The sequence below is a fragment of the Protopterus annectens genome, chromosome 11.part0, assembly GCF_019279795.1.
Source record: "Protopterus annectens isolate FY-2018-M chromosome 11.part0, PAN1.0, whole genome shotgun sequence".
NCBI classification, from domain to species: Eukaryota; Metazoa; Chordata; order Ceratodontiformes; family Protopteridae; genus Protopterus; species Protopterus annectens.
This window is the reverse complement of record NC_056745.1, coordinates 1,143,040,575-1,143,063,377: the sequence shown is the minus strand read 5'-3', so window position 1 is coordinate 1,143,063,377 and position 22,803 is coordinate 1,143,040,575. Positions and strand designations below refer to the sequence as shown.

Sequence of the window (22,803 nt, the reverse complement as noted above, 5' to 3'; positions counted from 1 at the left end):
TGAGTCTGTCCTTGGTGTCCTACACACCCTTCACTTTTATGGCTCCTGAAAATGCTCCCCTAACAAAGTCCAATGCATCTGTGGTGACTGACTGCTTTGAAACAGGGAAGGAGAAAGGGAGACCTGGATTAAGGAGATTTATTGTCTCCACCAAATGATTTCTTCTTTAACAAACTTATGCACTGGGATTTGATAAGACAAAGGGTGTTGGTGCTGGGACTAAAGACACTTCAGATACCACTGTATCTTTCTAATGTGGAGTTTTGCCAAGGGTATCAGGAGAATCATAACAGCTATAAGACCACAGTCCTCGGGTATTCCCTCACAGTGACTGAAGTTTAACTGGAGAAGTTTAGAAATAGATCTAGATATAGATCTATTTTTTTTTCCTATGGAAGAAAAAAAATCTTTGAACTGAGGTGTCTAGTTGACATCCCAGGAAAAAAGCTCTCTTACCCAAGAGAAAGTTTCCTGACGCTTTCAAAAAGGCTCTGCAAAGATAAGAAAATCAATATATGAAGGAAATATTAATATTAACTGGTCACAATTCTGCACCAATTTCCCACCCTCTAACATCAACATCATTTAACTTTACTCAATTAATTGCATCCTCAACTACGTTCAATAAAGTTAATACTGAAGGTTCCGTCCTAGACTGGATACTTGTCTGTGACCCAAACAAAATTTGCTCAGTAGGTACTCCCTCAATACACTCTTAGTCATCATTTCCCAGCCTATGCACTCAGATCTTCCCATTTCCTTCAAAAAGAACACCAGTACCAGCAAATATGGAATGTGACAAACTTTAATCCACAAACTTATTGAAACACAGGGACTGGAATACCTTGAAAACCATTGTTCTAGATGATGCAGTCAACTACTTAAATACCACTTTTCTAGAAATTCTTAACAAATTTGCACCCCTTCAGACTAAAATAATTAAATCTAACTATGCCCCATGGTTAACCAAATCTACAAAACAACTACTGAAAAACAGACATTTGGAAATAGTGGCAAAAAAACAAAAATCAATCCATCCTTCAGAATTTCAGACAACTCCAAAAATCAAGTTAAAAACAGGTTACCAAAGAAAAATAATACTTCTTAAAATTTCAATCCAAAAACATGAATGAACCTAAAAAACTCTAGACCACCATTACTTCACTTCTAATCCTGGTCTCAAAATAATCCTACTCCTTTTCTTAATAAAAGTCACCCTGACATAGCCAATCTCTTTAATAGTCACTTTATTAACAACTATATCTAACATTACATCAAACTTCTCCCAACCCTACTCTGATTCAATCTGCACTCTTGACTGCACCATACTCTCCATCCCACCTTCCATGGACCCCAGCCATTAACAAACTTTACAATAAGAGGAGAAAGCTATTACATGATAGAACAAAATCCATAAAAGGGAAGTCACCCCTGATCATTATTAGTAAAAAAATACGAGCACTCATAAAATCAACTAAGGCCAATTTTGAGAGAAAAATTGCCATGGATTCAAAGGACAATCATAAGGCCTTTTTCAGCTATGTTAGGAACCTGGGTGGAAACTCCCAGATATGCTCAGAATTAGTCCAAAATGATACAAAAATCGCTGAACCCACAGACATTGCCAACATACTGGCAGACAGGTTCAGTGCAAACTTCACCCCCCCCCCCCTAAAGGAGAGATAACTATCCCAGCCGAGTGTAGCCTCCCGGACATCTCAAATGCGCAGGTGAAAGCTGCTCTCTCTAAAGCTAAAAACACAGCATCAATGGGACCGGATGGTGTCCCCGGCTGTGTGCTACACGAGCTAAATGAGGAATTAAACCCGCACATAAGGCAGCTGTTTAATCTCAGCCTTACCACAGGATACGTGCCCAAGGAGTGGCGACGGCAACTGTGGTCCCACTCCACAAAGGCGGCGCCCACGGACCCTGGTAATTACCGCCCCATAAGCTTAACAAGTCTAGTCTGCAAAGCTATGGAGAGGATCATAATGGAGCTCATAAACAAAGATATAGGGATTTGCAGACATTGGACCCGACCCAGTTTGGCTTTGTCAAGGGAAGATCATGCCTTTTGAACTTGGTCGACTTCTTCAAAACAGTCACCAAGGCCATTGATGAGGGAAAGGCAGTCCATACAGCCTACCTTGACCTTGCAAAGGCTTTCGACACAATACCCCACTCGGGTATTGTAGAAAACTTACCAGCTTAAATGTAAACCCATATGTCACAAGATGGGTTGCAAACTGGCTTAAGGACAGAACCCACAGGGTTAGAGTTGCTGGCGCTGTGTCAGACTCCAAGCCGGTCACAAGTAGTGTCCCACAGGGCTCGGTCCTTGGCCCCCTATTGTTTGGCATCTACTTCTCAGAAGTACAGGCCAACATGAGAGGACTTTGGCTGACAAAGTTTGCAGACGACTGCAAACTGGGCGCCATAGTGGAAAGTGCATCGGACATGGATATCCTTCAGAAGGGACTCACGGAAACAGATAGCTGGTGCCAGAGCCATGGCCTGAGGTTAAACGCCAAAAAATGTATAGTCATACCCTTCGGGAAAAACAAGGTAACCCCAAGCTACCATATAGGTGGCAATCCACTAAGCACAGAAGAGGTTATGAGGGACCTGGGGACCCAGGTTGACAGTGGCCTTTCTTTTGACACTCACATTGCTAAAGTGGTTAGAAAGACCTTCTACATTGCCCACCTGATCATGAAGGATTCACATCCAGATCTAGTGAGGTCATTGTTCCCCTGTACTCTTCACTTATCAGACCAATGATCGAGTACAATGCCCCATTCGGGATGTATCTCACCCGACATCTGCAGCAATTGGAGAGACCCCAAAAGTTCCTCACCAAAAGGATAAAGGGACTCCAAAATCTGTCATATGCTGCCAGATTGAAGAAACTCCAGCTCTATTCAGTCGCATACCGTCTGCTCAGAGGTGACATGTGCCTGACATACAAGGCCATGTCCAACCCGAATTAATGGACATGCTCCACCTCAAAAAATCCAAATCCACCAAAACCACTAGAGCAAGCGACTTAAACCTTAGCACGGATATAAATAGGACGTGCTGGAGGGATAGATTTATCACTCAGAGACTCCCTATGCTGTGGAATAAAATCCCGGTCCATGTGAGGCAGAGCACCTCGCTGACTCTGTTCAAGAGAAATCTAGACCTGTGGATGGGAGATCGTAGGTTTACCCCGGGAATCATATCTGTGTCACTGCTGGACAGAGGCACAACAAACTAATGGGCACAGTATTTTTTCATATAAGGGGTGGAGTAAGCCACAAAAATTTGGGCTAGGCTTATAAATGCCTTAGGGCAGATAGCCTAGTATAAACCTATGAACCTATAATCACTCTTCCTACCTCAATTCCACTAACGCTTCCACCCAACTAATGTCTTTACTCTAAAACCCATTCCTACTTCAACCATTAAAAGGTCCTTTTTAAAACTAAAATCCAGCTCTAAACAGCAAGATCTACCCTCTGAATATCTAAAACTTGCTGCAGAAGCTATAGCTTACCCTAGTAGCATACTTTTAAATATATAAATTCTTGAATCCTATTGTCCCTAAAACCTGGAAAATTACTTTTATCTTACCCCTCCACAAAGGTGGTGACCTGACAGATCTCTCCAACTACCACCCTATAGCTGTTCTTTCTCCCCATTTCCAAAATCCTTGATAAGTGTCTACAACTCAACTTCTTGACTATCTCACTCATAAAATGAATTCTATCACCCACACAACATGGCTTCAGACCAGGTCACAGTCCTATGACCACTTTGATTTCTTTTATGGATACAGTCAACAAAGTTAGAGACTCTGGTAAATTAGTCTCCTCACTATTTCTAGACATTTCGAAAGCATTTGATACAGTGACTTGTCCACTTTTTCTTAACCAGCTCTCCCAAACTGAACTCTCCCCTTCATCACTCAAATGGCTCACTAGCTATCTGTCTAACAGACAACAAGCAGTTAGCTGGAACTCCTCCTTCTCCTCCTCCTATCTCCATAACCCTACTGTTTTTTCCCATGTCTCAATACTGGGTCCTTTCCTATGCAGGATATTTATCAACAATTTACACTCTTCACTCAAACCTGGCTCTAGTATTCAATACTATTCAATATACAGATGATTCAGCTATCATTTGTTCAGCCAAATCACTACCTGACCTCCAAGAGACTACACAACTGCCCTTCAGTTCCATAGAAAAATGGTTTACAAAAATCACCTGTTACTCAACCCAAACAAAACCATGCTAATTCTATTCACCTCTAAGGAAAAAAAAACGTCATAAATAAAGACCATTTCATTATACTCTCTCAGAACAAAACAGTTACTGAAGTAATTATCCCACACTAGATTACTAGGTATAATTATAGATGAACATCTAAAATTTGACCTACATATTCAGCACAATATCAAAAAAAAACTCACAATAAACACAATATTCTATATAAACAAAAATACTTCAGTTAAAAAAAAACTCTTGCCATCACATACTTATTATCCTCTCTAACCTACCCTACAGACAAAATTAGAAATATGTTACAACAAAGTTGCTAGGTTTGCCACCAATGCCTCATGTTCCATCCACCACTGTAAAATCGCTCCACTCTCTTAAGTGGTTTGAACTACCAAATTATCTTTCCTACATACAATTAACAACTGCTCACAAATTAGTAAACAAACATCTGAATGGCCTGCTCTCACCACACTTTTCAGTAACTATATACCCAAAAGGTCCCTTAGATCTGAAAATCAACAGCTTCTGCAGGGATACAAACCCAACCTACCTGCAGGCCAACTTCTATACTCTTACTCGGTAGCCAAAATCTGGAATTATTTTCCCTTATCACTTAGATCTAACACAAATCTTGCAGCCTTTAAAACTTCCTCACGTACTTACTTCTCCTCCATATGGAGATGCAATTGTACCTCACCTCCAACTTGTAAGTTCTGACTACCTCCACTTTATTAGCTCCTCTCTCATTCCCTTACTTCATATTCTTTTTGATCTTTCTCTCTTTTTTAGCTGTCATGAATTGTACAAAGTTTATATACTCCTTAATATGTCAATTTCCAGATGCTGAATACCTCTGAATCTTACCAAAATGTCAAATAATCAGATTTATCTAATATTTTTTGAGTTAACTTGCTTGCTATTGTAATTACTTTGTATAATCTTTTAATTCTTCATGCTTGTTATATTTACTTGTCTGTGGAGCTTTTCTCCCTGGGCCTCCACTGAAAATGGGTTCTTAATGGCACAGTGGACTATCCTGGTAAACAAATGCAAATAAATAAATAACTAAATCTAAACATGGAAAAACGTGGATAGCCTGTAGGCTGCAATGAGCTACAGCTGGAGCTGCACACTCTGTAAACACTCTTGATGCAGAGGACAACCAAAAAGGGTAAGGCAGATAACTGATAATGTGATCCAGACACACAAAACCTTAAGAAACCTCTGAAGTCTGAATGAACAGGGATGTGATAAGCATCTTTTAAGTCTAGTGTTATCAGGAAACTTGAAAAAGGAAGACGACTTAATATGTTGTGAAGTGACATCATTTTGAATTTTGCACCATCACAAACATGTTTAGGAAAGAAAGATCCAGAACTGACCTCCAAGCATTTTCATTCTTTGCCACTAAGAACATAACCCCTTCCTCATCCAGGAAGCAGGAACTCATTCTATCACTTCTTGGGACAGCATGTAATGAAGAACAGGAGGAAACAAAAGACTTTGATCTGGGTGATGAGGAACGACCCTCTGGAAAGGAGGAATTTCCTCCCAATGCCATCTACAACCTTGAAAGATCTTTAGAACTCATTTGTCTGAAACTATCTGTTGTCAATGTGAAAAATTGAGATTTTCTGGAAGAAAAAAAAAAAAAAAAAAAGAAAAGAGTCCAGGGCATGAAGGTGTCAGAAGATGTCCTGATTAGTCTTTCAGACTTGTTGGACTGTCTTTGGTTTTGGAAGGCATGGAGCTTCTACTTAAACATCTGTTTACCTGTATTTTGTTGAGATGTTTTATTTTGCCTTTCAATAAAACTGGATGAGGAGTTACAGAATACTTAGAAAAATTGGAAAAGGAGGGCTGAAAAGTCTTACAGATTCTCTGAATCAGCTTACTCTTCTCATCACTCTTTGTGATCACCTCTACAGCAGAGGGGTGCAAAACTAAACTGATATCCAAAAAGGAATTCAAAATCTCATTTTAACATCATCTGGGGGGTTTTGAGAATTCAGGCATGCAAATGTCTTCAATACAGCTGCAGCGGCCATAGCTCTGGAAAAAGCGTCAACAGAGTCATATACATACACTGTAAATAATAGTGACTTGTACAACAGAAGAAACTAAATTAAAGGAGATTCTTCCTCACAATAAGAAACTGCAGATAAAATATTCTCCATACTTTTACAATTAGTCATATGAAACTTTACCATGAGTGTCTGACAATTTAAAATTCCAAAACTCAAAGTTACAGAAAAATACACTTTTTCTGATACTTATACTTATCAGAAAAGATAAGACTGGAAATAATTAAATGCTTAGCAGCAGTGGGATCAACTAAAGCTATAGCTGCTGGGCCAAGTTTGGGAATAGTGCATAAAAACCTTAAGACTGAGAAACTTTATACATACTATCTGCTTTTTGAGGGCAGCTGCCTGACTACCAGGAAAACTGCAGGCAGTGTGACATTGTGAGGTATTGCCAACTGTACAAGGAAAAGTGGGACAGTGCATGCATGGTATATGCCAGCATGGCTGGCTGAGGTTTTATAAATAGTCTTGTGTCATTTTACTGTCACACTGATTTGTGCAGACACTTGTATTAAAACTGTATTTATAAAAGTTGCTCATGCTAAACATGCTGCAGCAGAATCTATATGTGTATTGTGCCAGAGTCAGGTGACTAGATGTGATGTCACTCTATAACTAGCTGAATGAATGAACTCTGGCAGCAGCAGTTTATTGTTTGTTTTTGTTTGGAATCTAATATAAAAGTTCTAGGTCAGTTAACAATACTCAGTACTTGTTCAGTTGTTACTTGTACAGTTCAGTAGTGCATAGTATCTCATCTTGTCTTGTGTAAGCGAGCATCTCAGCAGTACTTCTTGCCTTGCAATAATAAGCGAGTTAACTAGGGACAGTTTCTTTTTAGTTCAGTCAGGAAAAGTATTGTGAGATTAGTTTAGTATTATTTTGTTTTCTGCATCTGTGAGTTTCTACCCAGTTGTGGTATTTTTTTATATTTCCTGTGACTGAAAACTCTATTGTGTATTGTAACCAAATATTAATAATTTTGTTTTTTACTTTATTACCCATTATTAAATATTTTTATATCTTCATTGTGGCTGATCTTTTAGACGATACTTTTAACATCTTGAGAGTACTTGTGCTTATTCTAGAGATACTGTGGCCAATTCGATAAGCCTTACTGCTTCAGTCACACACACTACCATTTATATCAGTATTAATTTTGACAAAGTATAATTGATTACCCTTTGTAATAGCCTTAGAGTATATGGCTGGCAGCAGCAATTTACTCTATAGTCTGGAGAGAGGGGACACAGCCGGCGAATCTGTGCCAGGTGTGTGTGCGTTTGTGTGAAAAATCAGATATTCAAGTATGTGTCAGAACTGGGACACAGTGCTCCAATGTGGGTCTTGTTTGGGTCCTGGAGAGATAGAGAGTCCAGTTCCAGTGGAGCATGTTCTCTGTGTGCTCTTGGGGAAAACTGTGTTTGATGCAGAGAGCTGCATTTGAAATACTGTGTAAATCCATTCCTGTTCTTAGTGACTGCCTCTCGCTGATGTCAGTGGTGAGTATTGGAGGTCATTGACTACTGGCCTGCAGTAGTGAGGGGACATCACATATTGCTGTCAGAGGTGTGGGATATTAATTGAACTTCAGTAGCCTGAGGTATGTGTACTCAACAGCCCCAAGGTAAACATTCAGAGCTTCAGTTTCACAACAGTTTTATTTGTTTTTGTCAGTTTAGTCAAGGAAAGCAGGCAAGGATGTCAGCAGAGGATTATAGCAAGCTGATAAAGAACAAGCTGGTCAAGGTGTGTGAAGCCAAAGGATTGGTGCATGCCAACCTGACCCAAAAGGATCTCATTTCAGCTTTAATCATAGCTGCAGCATGGTCCAGCATCCAGAGAGATGGTCAGTCCAGTGAAGGGGGGTGTATGGCCTTCAGAAACAGGACAGTTCACCTTTTCCTCAGAGGACTTAAAAATCCATCTGGAGTTAGAGATTTGAACTGGAAGCCAAACATTTGGAGGCTGAAGTAAAGGGGAAGCAGTGTCAAAATGAGACCAAAGAAAGGGAGAAACAGCATCAGCATGAACTGCAGGCTAAATGTTTGGAAACAGAAGAGCAACTGCAACGTTTGGAGACTGAAGAGAGACTGCAGCATTTGAGAGTGAAGAAAAGGAGAAGCAGCATCAGCGTGAAAGGGAGATGCTGACTCTTCATCAGAGTCACAGAGGTAATGGGAAAGGGAGTAACTGAGCCCCAGAAACAATAAAGGTCAGTAAATTTCTTCCAGAATTTAAAGATGATACTGATTTTTATAGTTTTAGTCATATATTTGAAAGGGTATGTAAACAGTATAATGTTGACCGAGAGTTGCACATCCCTATCAATGACCCCTTACTCCATGGTAAAGCTGTAACTGCTGTTTCTAAATTGTCCAATATGACTGTTTAAATTATAACAAAAAGTAAAACAATGTTTGCTAGACTGTTTTAGGTTAACACCTGAAGCTTACAGAAAAGATTCTGTGAGCACAGTCACAAGGCAGTTGAAAGTGTAAGTCTCATTATATTGCTGAGTTAAGCACTTACTTTCATGGGTGTTTGAGTGGGTGTCAGGTCATATAGTAACTCAGCACATTTCAGTAGTGTGTAGTATCTCATCTTGCCTTGTGGAAGTGAGCATCTCAGCAGTACATCTTGCCTTGCCTAGGTGAGTTAACTAGGGACAGTTTCTTTTTAGTTCAGTCAGGAAAAGTACAGAGAGGTTAGTTTAGTATTATTTCTTTTTATGCATCTGTGAGACTCTCTCCAACTGTGTTACTTTTATATTTCCTGTGGCTGAAAACTCTGTTTATTGTAACTAAATATTAAGTATTCTCCTGTTTTTTTTTTAATTTTATTACCCATTATTAAATATTGTTATACATTTTCATTGCAGCTGTTTTTTTTAGAGAATACTTTTAATATCTTGAGAGTATTGTGCTTATTCTAGTGACATTGTGCCCACTCCGATAAGCCTTACTGGTTTGGTCACACTATCATTTATATCAATATTAATTTCACACAGTACAATTGGTCACCCTTTGTAAAAGCCTTATAGCATCTGGCTGGTGGCAGCAATCTACCCTACAGTCTGGAAAGAGGGGACACAGTCACTGAATCTGTGCCAGCCTTCCAGCCATTCTCAGATGTGTGTGTGTGTGTGTGTGTGTGTGTGTGTGTGTGTGTGTGTGTGTGTGTGTGTGAGAAAGATCAGATATTCAAGTGTGTGTGTCAGATACTTGCAACTGGGACACAATTCTCCAAGGTGGGTCTTGCCTGGGATTTGGAGAGATAGACAGTCCAGTCCCAGTGGGATGTGTTCCCTGTCTGCTCTTGGGAAAAACTGTGTTTGAGGCAGACAGCTACATTTGAAATACCGTGGAAATTCATTCCTGTTTTTAGTGACCACCTCTCACTTGTGTCAGTGGTGAGAACTGAGGCTTCTTGATTACTGGCCTGGAGTAAACAGGGGCTGTCAGTATTAACACATACATTCTCCAAAGCAGAAAGGAAAAATGGGTATAGGTTCTGGAAATTCTTTCTGTAGAACTCAGAACTTTCTGAGTGACTGAGAAACCTCAGTGTTCTCCCATTGAACACACTGGCACATTTTAGCAACAGTCTCAAAGAAACAGAAACCCCCACAGGGAGAATCAGAATCTGAGCTTTCCTCTGAGTCTGAGGCAGAAATTTGTGCAGACAACCCTGTATCTGTCCCTTCAACTTCCTGTCTAGATTCAGCATCTTGAATCTCTTCAGGAAAAGAGATATCCCTCTTTTTTACCAGAAATTACTTTACTAGAATGGTCAATAGCCTGAATTAAATCCTGAGCCAGACCCAGTAAACTATTCATGTCAAAAGAAATGAGTAGACGCATGCTATTTTTCTGGGGGGGGGGGGGTGATGGGAAAAATGGGGACACCTTATTATTAATGGCATTAATAACTTCCCCAAGGCACCTCATTGTGATACAAGGAATCCTCCCTTTGTCCCCCTCCCATGCTACACCAAAGGGATCTGGGGTAAAAGATGAGTGGTCTGAGGTACAACAAATGTCCACAACAAAGTCACCTACCTGCAGCTGAGGCAAACTGCTAGCTTTCTGTGGTGGCAAACATTGCTTAACTTTTTTTTTTTTTTTTTGTGGCTGAAAGAAGGTTCGACCATGAAGACAGCAGTTTGTTCCATGGTCAAGCTGAAAATGGTGCCTCTTTCCAGGGGAAGACAAGCAGCAAATGTCCGTAAAAACTACAAGTCTTTAAAAGTCACCTTTTTCACAGTAAAACCCAGTAAAAAGCACTTTAAAAGACTCTGCCAACCCCCAAAAAATAAAATAAACACAATCTCTCCACAGAAAAAAAATGTTTTTTTATTTACCTTATGCAACTTTTAAACTGACAGGGAAAAAGAGTGTTCCCATTTAAAAGTACGATGGAGTTTCATGACAGTCCATTAAAACACAAAACTCATAGCTTTTAAAATAACTTTCCTGAACAGGAAAGTGATAAAACATGAACAATATTTAGAAAATGGAAGTTTTTTTCCCCAAACAGAACTTATCTGCCTAGTAAAGGAACAGGACCAAAGTAACCATCGATCCTTGAAAGCCTTAGAGGCGTGCACTGTTTGGACTCAGTAAAGCTCTGAAGGGCATGGCACCCAAACTTAAATTTTAGACAGTTCAGCTTGAGCTGCCTGACCGTTTGGGTGCATGGAAGGTGCTCTGAAGCTTTGGAAGTTGGCTGGCTGATGTACTCTTGGCAGAATATAACCCATATTGCTAAGGCAATTTACTGCTGCAATGATCAATATGATGAGCATAGTTACTATGGAATTATGGCATTTTAATAATTTCTTTACAAAGAATGTAAGTATCTAATTAAAATTAAGCATTGCCTATCTAGTAAGCTGGTAATTGGTAGATCTGAGATAAGCAAGCCCAGCCTGTTAAAATCTGTAATGAAAGGTCAAAGGGTCAGACAGAAAATGCTATTCCAAACCAATAGCTATACTACTGTATTCTAGTGATCAAACTGACAGGGTACCTCCCTTTATATGAAATGTTTGATGGGAGCTCACTGTAACTGCTAAAGGCCATGTAATGTTTAGTTTGTTAATAAAAATGCTATGTTTTTCTCTTAGATGTCAGTTTTGTTAATTCTTCTTATGTTTCCTTGACAACAGCTATAGTCTCTTTGGGAAATCCAATGACCATGGTTACTCCAGATAACAGTACCAGAGTTGGAAAAAGCCCTAGAAATTATATTAGGTTTACTTGGTGGTAAAACAAAATAAAACAATCTGGTAGAAAACAGGACATTTCTAAGAGTTCTGAGTTTTGTAGCCAGTTGCAATCTACAGAAAAACAGGAGGAAAGGAGTTAGAGAAGCCTGAAAATTAAAAAAGATAATAGTTTAATTTGCCAGAGACAGATATCCAAAGTACTCCTTTGGGACTCTGACAATGCTATTCAGAACATAATGAAAGGAGAGCGACTCTCCACATTCTGTTTTGTGTACTATATATTCACAATGTATCAGTGATTGTGACACCAGCAACTAAAAGTAATTCACATCCGAGATACAATATCACTACATCCTTACCTAGTGCAGTTAATGCCTCAAATGAGAGGGAAGAAAAAGAAATAACACTATAAGAAGCTTTTTATATCGTGGCCATTTTTTGCTTGGCAAATGCCAAAGTAATTACTGAATCTGACAATGGAATCAAGTCACATCTATCTTCTGAGATATTTTAATGAAGAGACTATGCCATGGGATGTGCTATACAGCAACCCAAACAGCCTTTACTCAGCCTTGGACTGAAACTAAAAACAAGTTTAGGTTTAGTACAATCTGTAGAAGCTGCCTTGACAGAAGGGATCTTTTAACAGTAACCAGTTCCTGTAGGAGCAGGATGTTATTCGGATGATAGTTACTAGATGAAGTAAGGCAAATTCACCTGCGTATACACAGGCTTGAGGTTAGGCAGGTATGTACCTGATAGACATGAACAGAGGAAATAGGAAGATGTCAAGGATAAGGTCTTGAGGTATATTTAATATATTGCTAAAAGGGAAAGAGAATGACACAGTAATTTTCACCCTGCTGTAACTCTTACACAGAATGAGTCCATGCATGGTGGTGCTTAGGCACACACGTGTATATATATATATATATATATATATATATATATATATATATATATATATATATATATATAGACACACACACACATATATGTGTATATATATATATATATATATATATATATATATATATATATATATAAAAAATTACCAAGATAAATATATAGATATAACAACAGAATTATTCTAAACAGGTATTCCTTTTTCTCCAAGGTGGTAGGCACTACACTGAAGGTCGAGTAAACAAGTGTGTGTATGTGTGTATATGTATGTATTTGGGGGGTTGGAGTCTAGGGGCAAATCACACTTGCCCCTCTGTAGAAAATGTATTATTTTTATTTTTTAAGGTTAATTGCATTTTGTATTGATATGTACAATTAACTGCAATGTAGAACTATCTTTTGTGATTATCTGTATGACAATCAATATAAGCTGCTTCAAAGTACAAAAATCAATAACCTAAAATTTTGTACATATCAGTCCTTTTGTTCTTTGCATTCTCTACCCTTTGCAATTACTTATTTTTCTTTATGCTATTTTTACCTTTCCCATAGTTCCTTTCCAGCCTGCTTTGCAGCAAATGTATTGCCTTTGAAGATGTTTGACTTTAATTAGCACTCAGTGCACACAGACACACGCACACACACAGTAACTCTCTTCTGCATTTTCACTGACCAATGTACTACCTTAGTTTGCACAAGCACTACACCACCACATGGATGGGGACTACATAAGCTAGAGATATGGCAATACAGTCAGCCCAAGAATGTTGCTTGTGCACCATATTGCCAGCTGTCACTATCTTATATCTCCTCCTGACCTAATTACATGTTCATCCATGTCCCTTTAGTATTGTGTTTGCATCTCAGCATGTAATGTGTATATGCCCACACCATAAATTCACACATGCATAGTATGTCATCTTCCTAAGGTCTACTGCACAAGTCTGCTGCACCATCGAACAGTCTAACTTCTGAAAGAGTCTCCTGTTATGCTGTGCCATGATGACATCCCCAAAACACACAAGTGAAAGACAGAAGTAATCAGACACAGGACATGCCTGTCATATAACCGCAACTACTAACAGGGCACTTGCTCTCTGAGCTATCATGCTCCTGATGTGTATATCCTCCTTTCAAATGCCAGAGTACTAAATGTCTGCAACCTCCTCATCTCTCAGGATGGTCTCCCATTCCCCAAAATCATGAGCCAATATCTACACCACTATACCCTGATGCATAGTATGTAGGGTAATTAAGCAACTCCTCATAAATGTCTCTGACATATTACAGTCCACTGCAGTGCAGTGAATCCTTTCAAAGCATCCCATGCATGTAAGCCTGCATGGGGGGTTAGTTTTCCAATGCTGACGGCTGAGATGCTTCCTGTTTTGGTATGTTGCGAGTCCTTTCTAGTGTGCAGCCTGCTGCATCTCTGGTTGAACAACACTGATTAGAATATCAGACCTAAGCAATTGTATGTGCTCCACAGAGTCAGAATGGAAGACGTGTATACACAGCCATTCTCTGCATCAGAACTTTCCCCTCACAAGGATTGCTCCAATAACCAATGCATGTCTAAGAATCCCAGTTTAAGAATAATTTAAGCATAGTTTTTAAAAGAATGAAATGCTTTAACTCTATTATCTGACTGCAATTTAATAATGTGCAACAGTTTAAAGCATTAACATTTTGAATGTTTCAGCCATTAACTTCAAACTCTGACTTAAGAAAGTCGACCCAGCCACTCACTGCACTCTGACTATTGAATCGGTGATTACACAGGTACAGACACCCTGCAAAAATATTCTCAGTCACTCTAACCTAGAAATATAAAATATGAAACAAGAATTTACATCTGCTGTAGGAACCACTTCTACTCTGAGCTTTTCACATTAATAACATGTTTTCCATTCTAAAAACACCAAGACAAAACTAGAAATGACAATAACAGTACAACTGTCAGCTAATTAAACTCTGACATACTTACATCTATCTTCAGAAATTAGTAGTAAATGGCTTTCTGGAAATAATGTAGCTTTTCCAACTGGGTAGAGAAACTGTGGAGGGAAAATAACAACCACAATAATATGTATGACAAATTATTAACACTATATCAACGGGAACTGTTTTCATTTATTCACAGGCACTTTATAGTGGTAAGAAAGTAGACCTTGCTTTCATATTCACTACAACTATCTTTAGTTGTTGCCACCTAATAAAATAATATCCTTTAGTGCCAGTAAATAGCCTAATGTGTTTAATAAAATCATTATAACTTTCACTCAAATGAAATACTCAGGAAACCTACAGCAAAGATACATTAAATAGCAGTACACATTTTTGTAGCATATGGATTAAAATGATCAAGGACACTGACACATGGGTATAAAAAATTAAGGTCAGATTAACTCACCTGGCAATTTGTGCAGAGGATTAAAGCTATGAGCTGTTAACAAGCCAAATGCAGTACCTAACTCAGGCTAAATGTATTAATATCTTTATACAAAGACAGCCCTGAGTAAGAACTATTTATATGAGTATCCCAAACAAACACCAACCTGGTCAACAACAGGAAAACCAATACTTCTCCTTAAGAGTGAATCTACAAGCTATCCTAAAATCTACAGACCAGTAGCATGTTTTCCAGCAATGTATGAACTACATACTGGAGTTGAAGCTGATAGAGATTATAGTCATTTCAGAAAAACAAAACCCTCAATCATGACAATAAAATAAAAAGATAGTAAAAGAATGTCATATGGAACAAAGGATCATTTGCTGCTAAAGTTATAACAGAGAACTGTAAAAAGGAGAAGAATCTTGGTATGGTATGGACAGACTACAAAAAGGCATCTGACAGCATCCCACATTCATGGATAAAGGAGTGCTTAAAGAAGTATAAGCTACATCCAACATTGATCAGTTTCACTACATGGCCATGAAACAGTGGCAAGCCACTCTGCAGCTAATCCATCATAAAGGACAAATTATTTTCGCAGGGATAAAAATTCAAAGGGAGATATTCCAGAGTGACTCATCATCATTGCTCTTTCGTCTTGCCCTTAATCAATTAAGCAGTCCACTTGACACATTAGTTCATGGTTATAATTTCGCTCCCAGAAAACAACAAAGAGTAAAGACTTCTCATCTTCTTCTTGTGGATGATTTAAAGCTGTATCTAAGCTGGTCTAAACTTTCTTGGATAATAAAAGAATGTCAACTGGTTATGATACATATGCAAAAGCCACCTTTAAAGCAGGAAAGTTACAGCACCAAGAAAATATCAGTCTGGTACAGGACTGTGATATAAAGGAACTTGGGGAGGAGGCAGTGTATAAATATTTGGGAATTGATGAAGGATTGGCAATAAAACATGAATGAATATGAACAAAACCTAGTAAGGAATATTTTGGAAGTCTAAAATTAATACTGAAGACAGCCCTGACATCAAAGTCCAAGCTGTAAACCAATTTGCTCTTCCTGCTCTAACTTGCAGTTCTGGGGTGACTGACTGGCTCCAAAAGGTATTGGATCAGTTGGACAGGAAAAGTAGAAAAAAATGCTCGCTTCCTGCTTATCAAATGATTTATAAAATTCAGTGTATACTAAGATTATACATTCCCCATTCTGAAAGTGGTATGGGCCTCCTCGGAATTGATTAAATGCATAGATCTACAATCATAGGACTGCACAGACATCTGTGGACCTCACAAGATCCAAATGCAGTGAAAGTTTTAAAGCATGATGAGAACAAGTCTAAGATTACTTCCTTGCCTGGTTTAGCAGAAGTATTTAAAGCATGATGAGAGCAAGTCTAAGATTACTTCCTTGCCTGGTTTAGCAGAAGCATATTGGCATACCTCTCAACCTGGAAACATCAAAAAGCTTGACAAGGCCCATTAAAATAGGTACAAATCTGTATGCTGATTAACATAAAATTTGCATACATAATTACATAACCCCACCCACCCAAATGGAATTGTGAGATAACTTCCAAATGCAAATTGAAGAACAGGTGACCAAAATATGGCACCAGAGTCCCCCTGCAGCCATTCCAATGTCCCATTACCTGGCTATTTTTCCCCACCATAAACACTAATGTGTGCATACTGCTTTACTTCTACAATGATTACTGGATTTTATTTTTATATTTTATAGCACAATGCACAAACACTAATTGACATCTGCTAAACAAAGCAATACTGTCTCACAATGAAAATAGACTTAGCATTAAAACTTCTCTGCCCTTGAAACTCACATTAATTGAAACAGCATTGAAACCCACACCACATCCAAAGAAACTGCATCTGGCCAGTGGTGGATAAAGATTACCTTTGGGCTGTTTTCAAATCATAGGCCCCTTGCACACAAAACAAGAAACATACATGTGTTCTTTGATACACTTTCCTGACTTTAAATTATATTCCTTGTATAATACAGCACACTTGTTAGATTTAGAGCGCATTTCAAATTTACTCTTTGAACATTTTTTCAGTAGGCAATGAAACAAAATGCATGAACCAATGACAAAACCACCCAATTCAGAACATTTCCATCATAAAAGTCTACTTAAATACACACACACACACACACACACACTATATAATATATATATATATATATATATATATATATATATATATATATATATATATATATATATATATATATATATGTGTGTGTGTATATATATATATATATATATATATATATATATATATATATATATATATATATATATATATATATTTAGAATGACAGTAGTATAAGCTGTGGGCATCTTGCACATCTTCTTGCACTTATTTTCAATTTCAGTTTTTTTTTTGGGGGGGGGGGGGCAAAAGGCCAAAAACCAGGGACACATTTAAAACATTGCTTGTATAATTTTGGAAAGTTGCTAGAATAAAATGTTGCGTTACCACCTTGCATTTCACTGCAAAGTCTTGAACCCAGGAGTCTGTGCACTACAGTCAGAGCAACATACCACTATGCCAAATCAGCAGTTTCCTGAAAGACAGGAAGACTGAAACTTAAATGGCCATCATTTAGTGAATTCAGTTCTCACTTCTCACCATACCTCTCAACCTCTTGGCAGAAAACACCTGGACAAAGCCAATAATGGAAGAATACAGAATTCAATTCTCACCATAGCTAACAATACAAGCCAATTCCTTTTAATAATATCACATATCCTTTTCGTAACATTGGTGTAAGTTTATCTGGCTCGGTGTAAAGGTTGTTCATGTTTCTATGAAGGGAAAACTGAATGCTTCTTTAGGGAGCATATAATGCAGCATTTGGGTTATATACGCAGGCGAGACCCTACTAGTGCATTATATAAGCATGTTCGAGAGAATCCTGGGCATGCGTTTGTCTTTACAGTTTTACAATTGATTGGGATTGGCGGGGAGGAGATTTGAGAAATAAACTTGAGTTGATAGAATCTAAATGGAATATTAGGCTTACGGCACAAAGAGCACCAGGTTTAAATGAGTGTATACCTTTAAAACCTATTTTGAAGGCATGTCCCTTAAGTAATTTATTATGTTGATTAGGCTATGTTACTAATTGATTGTGCTACTTAAATGGTTGCTGTATTGTTTTATTTTATGGTCTGATGAAGTACAGTGTATCTGCATGAAAGCGCTCACCTTTATTTTAAGAAATTAAACGTTTTTATGCCATGTTTGGCTGCCTTGTTCTATTTTATTGATTTGCATTTATTTTTGGTATAAGGCAGCCTTTATCTTCTTGGTTGGGTTTTTTACCAGAATCTAACCTTGTTTAGTAACAAATCCCAAAGACCACTGAAGGAGAACTCTGTACAACCCAGTCCATGACCTACAGTAGCCCACCCAAAAAAACAGTCTGGACAATATGGATATGGAATTTCCCAATGTCTATATAGCCAGCTTTATTGATATGGGCATCATGAGACAATACAGCAACAGTCTCATGTTTACAGAGAGCCATTTGATCCTTAAAAAAAACTCCTTATGGAAGAGATGCACATACACAATTTCACTGGAGTCAAAAATCCCACATACAAACAAGGCTGTCAAGAACACACACACACTATATCCACCATACATAGTGTCCACCACACACACAGACTAACTTATGCTGAGGCAATAAAAAGCTATCTTCACAAACCTCAAAGAACCCATAAGCTTATCAACTGTAACAACTATCCTCAGCAATCTCTAAAGCACTCACCAAAAGCAACACCAAACACTAAACATACTCCTACACCCAGTGGAGTCCCAACAGCAAAGCCTGTAAGGCAAGCAAACACATTGTAGGACATACAGATGCCCCACTCACTAGGTTGAACAAGTAGAAGATTAACGGTTACTTCCTCATCAAGAGACAAGATCCGCTACATTACACACACATTCACGTCATTACACCACAGGTACCAATATGATTCTATCATAGTCCATGTGGGAGTTAATGACTTGAGACTTACTTCGCTGGACTACATTAAGAGAGATGACTGTTGCTCTCTCAGAATATGTGTCTCAGGCAGGTATATGCCCTGCACTGAGCAGCATTCTATCTTCACTAAGAATGAAGCCACAGTATAACAAAATATGACTGACTTCGGTAACTAGCTTAGTTTCTAGTGTCTTTCCAGGGGAATTCAATACTTGTGTGCATGGGAGGACAAGGTTAACAAACCACATTGCTTTGTAAAGGATGGTCTGCATCTGTCTTCCCCAGGTTTCCAAATATTGGCTAAAATTATATCCACCCCCTTAGAATGTTTTTTAGGCAATATCAAACTGACAAACCTACCAACATAGCAAATAAATCCAAAGAAAGTGGTACTGCTCACTACTAGGAACCTAAAAAAGAAACTCCACACCCTACAAGCTCTCCTCACTCTGTAGAATACAGACGTCTGTTCCTTTACTGAGAAATGGTTGAAATCTACAGAAAGTATTCTGGCATTGCAAGGCTTCAGTGCCTTCCACACATTTACAGCATCATGTGGACAGACAGGCAGAAAAGGTGGTGGAGTCTCAAGCTATAACAACAAGTATAACAGGATAATGCCTTGAAATATATCCATGTGCAAGCCACCATAGACAATGTTGCATACAATATCCTAGCAAGTTATAGGTCACGCTTTATGTCCCTGGAATCCCATAGCTCGTCCCTAGACCTACTGTTGACACTCACCATTGAACCAAAAACCTTATTCATGGGAGATTTTATTTACCCCTCTATAGACTGGGAAACATACACTGCCTCATACTCATAGGCACGACGACTCCTAGACTTTATTAATACAAATACTCTAGACCAGAGCAGACAGTGTGCACATCCATCAGAGGTTCAAACATACTGGATCTGGTACTCACAAATGAGAGCACTGCACCCTCACCCCTCATGTAAAGTCCTCACTGGTGAGGTCGGACCACAAAGCTGTCTCCTTCAAAATAAAAATCAACTTGATAACCCCAGCCAACTCCATCAGTTAGGAACTATTTTAAACCAAACTACACCCTTTTAAGTGACAGATTATCAAAATTCAATGCCCCATCCACACTTTCACAACTACCTATGCAGAATTGTTCACAGGTTAATTAAGTCAAACAAAGCCAATTACAAGGTCAAGATAGCCTCACAGACTATAGACAACCACAAGGTCTTCTACAGCTATGTCAGAAACTTCAAAGGCAGAACACATCAGTGTGCTGAACTGGTGGTCAATGATGGCCCTTGAATGAGCAACGTGACATTGCAAACTTACTGACCGACACACTCAGCTCATACTATGCCACCCATTCCTCCACCTACTTCTGTGAAATACCTACTAGCATATCCCCCCAATATTAAAAGCAGGTCCTGGTGGCACTCACTAAGACCAATAACACAACCTCAGTGGGCACCAGCAATATCCTGGGATGTCCTCTAAATAGTTGGAAACATGGCTATCAGGAAAACTTGAGTCACTTTTCAACTATAACCTCAAAATTGGATTTGTACCACAAGAATGGAGGACTGCAATAGTTACCCCACTTCACAAGGATGGACCATCAACTGACCCCAAAAACTACAGACCTATTAGTCTAATACGCAAAGCAATGGAAGAAATTATCATGAAAATCATCAACAAAGACATATATAACCTTCAGACTGGACACAAATCAGTTTGGCTTTTTCATGGGAAGATCATACCAGTTACACTTGGTAGACTTTTTGAGAATGTCACCAAGGCAATGAATAAGGGGAAAATGGTGTTTACAACCTACGTAGAACTAGCTAATGCATTCGATACAATACACCACTTGGGTATAGTTTACAAACTCACCAAACTGGGTACAAACCCCAACATTACTCAATGAATTGCCAGCTAGTTCACAGACAGCACCAAGGAAGTAAGGATTGATGATACCACCTTGACTAAGGGACTGATCATCACTGTGGTGCCTCCAGGACTCCATGCTAGAACCACTCTTATTTGGCATAAAATTCTCAAGAGTTAAAGGTTAATGTCAAGGGCCTTTGGCTGACTAAGTCTGCAAATGACTGCATATTGGGAGCTATCACAGATTCCTCCTATGATGCAAGCATCTTACAAGAGGGTCTAACACAGACAAATGACTGGGGCCAAAGTCACGGACTAAAGGTCAATGCCAACAAATGCATTATAGTGCTTTTTGGGAAAACTGTCATCCATGCTAATTACTCCATCGATAAAACATTCTATGTCACCCATCTTATAAGTAAGGGCATTGTATCCAGGTTTAAGGAAGTCATAGTGCCACTTTATTTGGCCTTTATTTGACCCATTGTTGAGTACAATGCCCCCTTCGGCATGTACCTAACCAGACATATGCAACATTTGGAAAGTCCATAACGTTCTTTACCAGGAGAATCCACGGTATAAACCTACTGTTCTATACAGATCGCCTTAAAGCCTTATCTCTATACTCTGCCTCCTACAGGTTACTGAGAGGCGAGCTATGCCTGGCATACAAAGCATCCTCGGATCCAGCTTGGATGGACCTTTTGCACATCTGCACAATGAAAAGCAACAAAAACCACTAGATCCAAGGATTTAAATTTTGCTTGGGACATAACACATATTGGTGAGACAGATGTGTCTCTGAGGATCTCCATGCTCTGCAGCACGCTCCCCAGCTATGTGAAGCAGAGTCTGTCCCTAACCCTAGTCAAATGTAACCTTGACCAATGGAAAGCAAATTGGAAATTCATCCCAGTTCTGGCTCCCATGTCTATGACAGCCACAGCCAGACAGTAATGCCCAAACTAACATACCCCATACACACATAACCTCTCAAAACCTTCTAACATACCCCTCCTAATAAACACCCATAATACACAGGAACACAATAGGGACGGATTGTACAGCTAGGCTTATAAAGGCCCTGGTGGTCATTAGCCTAGTATATAGTTACGATCCTATGAAATATGAACCATGACCCTATGAACACGTTGTCAGGTATTTAAATTTCCTGTGGGTATTACAGTGAAATAAGTCAGGGTTAAGGTTTTCTGAGATGGTAGGGAACTCATTACAAAGACTGTGAATACAAGAAAATTCTTTTTTAAAGGACTTATTCTGTGTGCAAAAAGGAAGGAGTGTTCTGGGAAAATAAGAAGTAAAAGAACACAGTGAGTTTATAATAGTCACTGGAGAGGGTTTGTGTGTGTGCATGTGGGTGAGAGGTGGGAGCTGCCCTGAGCAAGGAGTGTGACTATGCAAATTACAGTGCAAATGTATGCCTCAGCTCTGAATGGTATACAGAGTTATCCTGACTTGATTAGAGTGGCAGAGTGATGTTCCTTTCCAGGGACATAAAGCACAAAATCTATTTATTCTGTCTTCAGGAGTATGACGCTAGAAGAGTTGGGAGAAGGCAACAAATGAAAGAAAACATGACCTAATTTTATGCTGGGATAGTAAGGCCATTTTGTAGAATGTGTATTCCTCTCAACTGAAGCCAGAACACAAAAACTAAAGCAATCAGTGGGAGTGGAAGGTGTTTCTAGGTTGGCCAGTTCTCCCCTGCAAGCACAGCCAACCTGGAAACACCTGCCCCCTTCCACCATATGGTCAAGCTAGAATCACAACCACTCCCTTTTCTTCTCCCAGCTCTTCCAGCTCATGAGCCACTAATCCAACTCTGGTCATCTAAGATATAGTCAGGGAGAGCTTCATCCCTATATGCCACACAGCAAGACTTAGAAGACAACCTGATTTGATTAATTTCAATATTGCTGTCCTCGAGCACATCTTTACTCATAAAACTACACATATATGGAAAACTGCCCTTATTT

General features: G+C 38.9%; 1 protein-coding gene across 1 annotated transcript in view; it reads right to left on the bottom strand.

Moving 5' to 3' along the window:
* LOC122815034 (gamma-secretase-activating protein-like) overlaps nucleotides 1–22,803 on the bottom strand; it is a 529,462-nt gene that overhangs the window by 49,931 nt on the left and 456,728 nt on the right. The window contains exon 7 of the mRNA XM_044087285.1: nucleotides 14,477–14,546. Coding sequence (XP_043943220.1) covers nucleotides 14,477–14,546 — 70 coding nt within the window. The remainder of the gene's footprint in view (nucleotides 1–14,476; nucleotides 14,547–22,803) is intronic.